Source organism: Octopus bimaculoides, chromosome 10 (assembly GCF_001194135.2).
Source record: "Octopus bimaculoides isolate UCB-OBI-ISO-001 chromosome 10, ASM119413v2, whole genome shotgun sequence".
NCBI classification, from domain to species: Eukaryota; Metazoa; Mollusca; class Cephalopoda; order Octopoda; family Octopodidae; genus Octopus; species Octopus bimaculoides.
The window spans coordinates 71,580,443-71,585,817 of NC_068990.1; the positions used below are offsets into that span (position 1 = coordinate 71,580,443).

General features: G+C 33.0%; 1 protein-coding gene across 3 annotated transcripts in view; it reads left to right on the top strand.

Moving 5' to 3' along the window:
• The window catches only part of LOC106871870 (U11/U12 small nuclear ribonucleoprotein 25 kDa protein), a 30,052-nt gene extending 29,462 nt beyond the window's left edge, over positions 1 to 590 (top strand). For all 3 annotated transcript variants that reach the window (XM_014918611.2, XM_014918610.2, XM_052971290.1), the window contains exon 6: positions 478 to 590. In XM_014918611.2, the coding sequence (XP_014774097.1) occupies positions 478 to 544 (67 nt within the window). In that variant the 3' untranslated portion in view covers positions 545 to 590. The remainder of the gene's footprint in view (positions 1 to 477) is intronic.
• Positions 591 to 5,375: the final 4,785 nt, after the last annotated feature.

Here is a 5,375-nt window from a genome sequence, read left to right on the forward strand (position 1 = left end):
CCCAGTACTTTTTCCGTTTTCTCTTTTTCAAGCCTGGTACTTATTCTATCGGTCTCTTTTTACCAAACTGCTAAGTTATGGAGATCTAAACAAGCTAACACTAGTTGTCAAGCAGTAGTGGGACATACATGTGATGGGTTTCTTTCAGTTTCCATCTCCCAAATCCATTCACAAAACCTTGGTAGGCCTGAGGCTATAGTAGATGACACTTGCTCAAGGTGCCATGCAGTGGGACTGAACCTGGGACCACACAGCCAGGTCCATGCCTGGTTTGAAGATTACTTCCATCCTTCTGTTAGTCACTAAACTCAACAAACATGGCAAGGGTTAGGTGTGCTGTCATTCATCCTCCAGCTAAACTGTAAGAAGAAAAATAATACAAAAACAAACAAATTTATAATTGCTCCATGTAGGGTTTCTTGTAGAATTATGGGAATGCTAACTTTTATTGTTATTATAATGTTCTTTATTTTGTAGGTATGGTATCAGGAACAAAGCAGATGTTACCTTCAAACACAGATTAAAACAGCAAGGAACAGTTTAGGACACCATTCTTCATCTTTGTATATAAAGATATTTTTTAGAAACAATTCTCTAATTTGTTTTTCTTATGTGTGGTATATAATTTACCTCACAAAACACCTACAGAATAATTCTGTAATTTATTTTTTTTTACTTGTTTCAGTCATTGGACTGCAGCCATACTGGGGCACTGCTTTAAAAGATTTAGTTGATTGAATTGATCACAGTACTTATTTTTACATCCGCTACTTATTCTCATGGTTTCTTTTTTGTCAAATCACTAAGTTACAAAGATATGAACAAACCAACACTGGCTGTCAAGTAGTTAGAGACAAATACAAACATGGTTGGACACACACACACACATCTTCACAGGCTTCATCTAACAGATTCACTCACAAGGCAATGGTCATCCCAGTTCTGTTGTAGAAATTTGCTCAAGATGCTGTGCCATGGGGCTGAACATGAAACTATGTCTGTAATAAGGTTTTCTTTACTTATAATTTCATCACCATCGGTTAACATCTGTTTTCCATGTTGGATGGTTTGACAGGAGCTGCTCAGTCAGGGAGCTGTCCAGACTCCATTAGTCTGTTGTGACTTGGTTTCTACAGCTGAATGCCCTTCTTAATGCCAAGCACTTTACAGATTGTACTGGGTGCTTCTTATGTATCACCAGCAGTAGAATGTGGATGCAGGATGGCCAAATGGTTAAGAAGTTCTTTTCACAACCACAAGATCCTAGGTTCAATCCATCTGTGTGGTATTAATAAAGAAACTATTCAAGCATATCCCTTTGTTGAACTACATCATAAAACCAAAGTCTTCAATCTTCCCTCAAGAAGATAAATACTAAATAAGGTATAACACAGTAAAGGTGTGAAATGCTTGATTTAAAAAAAAAAGAAGTTATAAATAAAAAAAATATGAAGCAGATATAAGATATTTGAAACTATCAATTTATTTTTCATAACAAAACATTTCATAAACAAAACATAATTAAAGAGAGAAAATATGAAAAGTTGAATAAGGAAAGAAAAAAGGAAAAAGAAAACAACAACAAACATGGCAATTAATACAAATGTTCAAATGTGAATCCATCGAGATCAAACTATGAAAATGATACTTTAATAAATGACAGATATACAGGGTTAACATTTAAAATTTGAATTAAAAAATAAAAAACCAAGTTGTAGTTTTGAACTAACATTAAATGCGTGTTGATTGGAGTTCAGATTTTTAAAATTTTTTTATGGAAGTGAAGAAAATATTTAAAAATTTAACCAAATACAGAAGGACACAAGAAGTAAATTTTATATCAGATTATATCTGATCAGTATGTTAATAAATGTATAAGAAATTAATTCTCTGGCTGAAAAATATTGAGTACATTTTATATTTTCTGTTAAAACCCATAAAAGCTGAGTGGATACAAGATTAAGGCACTGAAATATTAATCACAAAGTAATAAGCTTAAACTTTGCTATAAGCATTGTATTCTAAAATAAGGCAAAATATTTAACATTATTTACCTATGTTTTCCAAATTGGAAAAAAAAAAAGGAAGTATTGTGGCTAAGTGGTTAGGAATAGATAAGGCATTGGATAGTAAAAACATCACCTTCAATTTATATGGAAACAAACAAAGAAGCTTCGCAATAATCACTCAATCTTTTTCATGTAGCAAAATCTCCCACAAAAAAATATCTTTTGTTGTCCTTAAAAACACCCTGGTGAGAAGGGCATATATTATGAGTCCTAAATTTAAATGGAATATGTCTCACAATATAGATGGAATAATAGATCACCTGACTTTGTATTGTAAGCCTGTTCAAACAAAAATAATTAAAAGCAATAGCTTTAATATGGAAATTTTTTAATTTGTAAAACTATACCATTCATAAGAAAATTCAAAAGTGATTTTGTAAAACGTAAACTAAAATAATGTAGGTTTTGCATTTCATAAATAGACCAAAAGATTAGTTATTCAAATAATAATACTTGTTTAATGATAGGGTTTGCTGGAAACTGACTACAGTCTTCAGGTAATGTTCTCAAAGTAAAGAAAAAATTTGGCCATACGGTTGACAAATGGTACCCGATGACTTCCATGTCAAGTACATAGTATTTGTCATAGAAATTTCCTGGAAGATACGAAAGTAGTTTCTCGTCTTTTTTTTTTTTTAACTAGATGTCATCTTGTCAATTGTTGTTAGTTCTAAGAGTGAAAGAGAGAGAGAGAAGAAATGAATTGATCCTTATATTTTAACCAGTGCTTTATTTACCAACCCTAAAAAGATGACTAGCAAAGTTGACCTTGGCAGGATTTGAACTCAAAGCACAAAGAGCCAGAATAAATATTGCTAAGTATCCCAGAAAACTTTGATGACTGCCAATTTGTCTCCTTATGTTCTCAAAGATTCTTCACTAACCACTAAGATTCTTCACTAATGTGACTAGCATTAAGATGAAACAGCTTATGAAAACAATAATTTTTTACATAAATAAAAGTTATGGTTAACATAATTCCATATTCTAGGTATTTCTGTAATGTCATCAATAATTTATTTTAAGTTACATCTTAATCATTAAAAATGAAAAATAACAAGAATAATAATAATCCTTTTTACTATAGGCACAAGGCCTGAAATTTTGAGGGAAGGAACTAGTCAGTTACATTGACCCCAAAAGGATGAAAGCAAAGTCGACCTCAGTAGAATTTGAACTCAGAACATAAAGATGGACAAAATGCTGCTAAGCGTTTTGTCTGGCATGCTAATGATTCTGCCTTAATAATAATAATTGCAAAAATTCACTATTGCACATATTTCTATTGATGAATACTAATTAGCCAAAGGGCTCTGCCCCAAAATGATCACAATACATAGCTTCCACTATGCTTTAGATCTGATGAAAAACATTTTTTCTTTAATGCTAACTAACCTCATACTCTTTGATTTTTGCACAAAGAAATTTAACTGAATTCTTTTGTATCTTTTTATCACTAAGGTGTCAGAGATAAAGGATATAGTTGACAAAAAAACAAACAAACAAAACAAAAACAAGAACTCTGTAAGACTGAATCAGTCCCAAGCCTGAGTATTCGTTCATATATATGATGACTGGAAATTAAAAACAAAAAAACAAAAAAAAAATCAAGAGAGCATCAGTATTTATTATAGACAACCAAGAATGCTTTATTTCTTGTAATTCCTCAATTCCACACTAACATGCTATTTTGAGATAGTAGGGAGATACTTATGAACATACATTCCACAATTATCAATGTACCTATAACCCTGGTGACTTTTCATTATAACCATAACACTTTCAGAGGTTACCTTAAAAACTCCTAGAGTAGTTCATACAACATAACTGAACAAAGCAAATCTCAGAGGAAATTAATAGATTCTGACAGGAATGCAGAAATGAATTGGAAGATCTAGACTTTGATCATGTTACAATAATAATAATTAATGATGATGATGATGATGATAATGGTTCTAATTTAGACACAAGGCCAGCAGCTTTAAAAGGAAGGGGCTGGTCAACTCATCAATCCTAGCACTTTATTTTATTGAGCCTGGAGGGGTAATAGACAAAGTCGACTTCGGTAAGTTTTAAACTCAGAGCATAAAAAATACTGCAGGGCATTTCCCTCTGGCGCTCTAATGATTCTGCCAGCTTGCCCCTTTTGTAATAATAATGACAACAGTAACAATTAATAACAAAGGCACAAAGCCACATTTACTGGCACTTTTATGTTATTGCTTCCAAAGTGATGGAAGGTGGAGTCAACCCTAAAGGAATTTTAAGTGTGAAGGGAAAGAAATGTAATTAAATTCTGCAAAACATTTAGTCTGGCACTCTACCATTGTCTTCCACCTAATAAAAAAATAGAGATTTTTCTGATATTGCCACAAGATCAATAGGAGATAAGAGCGACCCTTGTACTTGGCTGGTATTTAATTTCATCAACACTCAGAAGGATGAAAGGTAAAGTTGACATAGGTGGGGTTTGAACTAAGAATGTATAGAGTTGGAACAAATATTGCAAGGCACTTTTTTTGTCAATGCTCTAATGATTCTGCCAATCTGTTTATGGAAGAGAAGGCTTTAGTTTAATTAAACCAAGCCCTGTACTTGACTGGTACTTTATCTTATTGACACTGGAAAGGTGAAAAGCAAAGAGGAAAAAAAAAAAGATCAATTGTAACCATTTTGAGTCACAGATCCAACAGTATAAGGCACAAAGATATAACAAGCAGAACACAATGTAATAGCTCTTCCCTTCTGATCAACCTCATGTGATTTCATCATCTGTGTGACCACATTGCTTAACTCTGATGTGATCATTACAAAAAAAAAAAAAAACATTAATCCTACATGCCCTCTCTTCAACAATACTGTCCAACACGTGTTCTTATATGCATGTGGGACATGGGCTACTACAAAGAGGGAGGAATATTGATTGGTTATGATATACAGAACCATGGAAACATCCATGCAAAGAATATCATTGCAAGAGGATATCTGAAATGAGATAATTCAAGAAAAGATTGGAGTAAATGTTGTGATCACAGAATACCAAGAGCACAAGTTCTGTTGGGCTAGACAACAACTGGACCTATGCAGTTGCCAGGTGGTATCTAAGAGATCAGGAGATGTCACTTGGAAGCCCTCCACAATGATAGGAAGACGATTCAGTTAAATGATTTGGGCCAAGATGGGAAAGAAGGCCACAATCAAGAAAGAATTGGAAGTGCATTGTGACCAGTGGTGTGTAACAACATCCAATAGCCTGGTCAATACAGGTAATTGATATATATATATATATATATATATATATATATA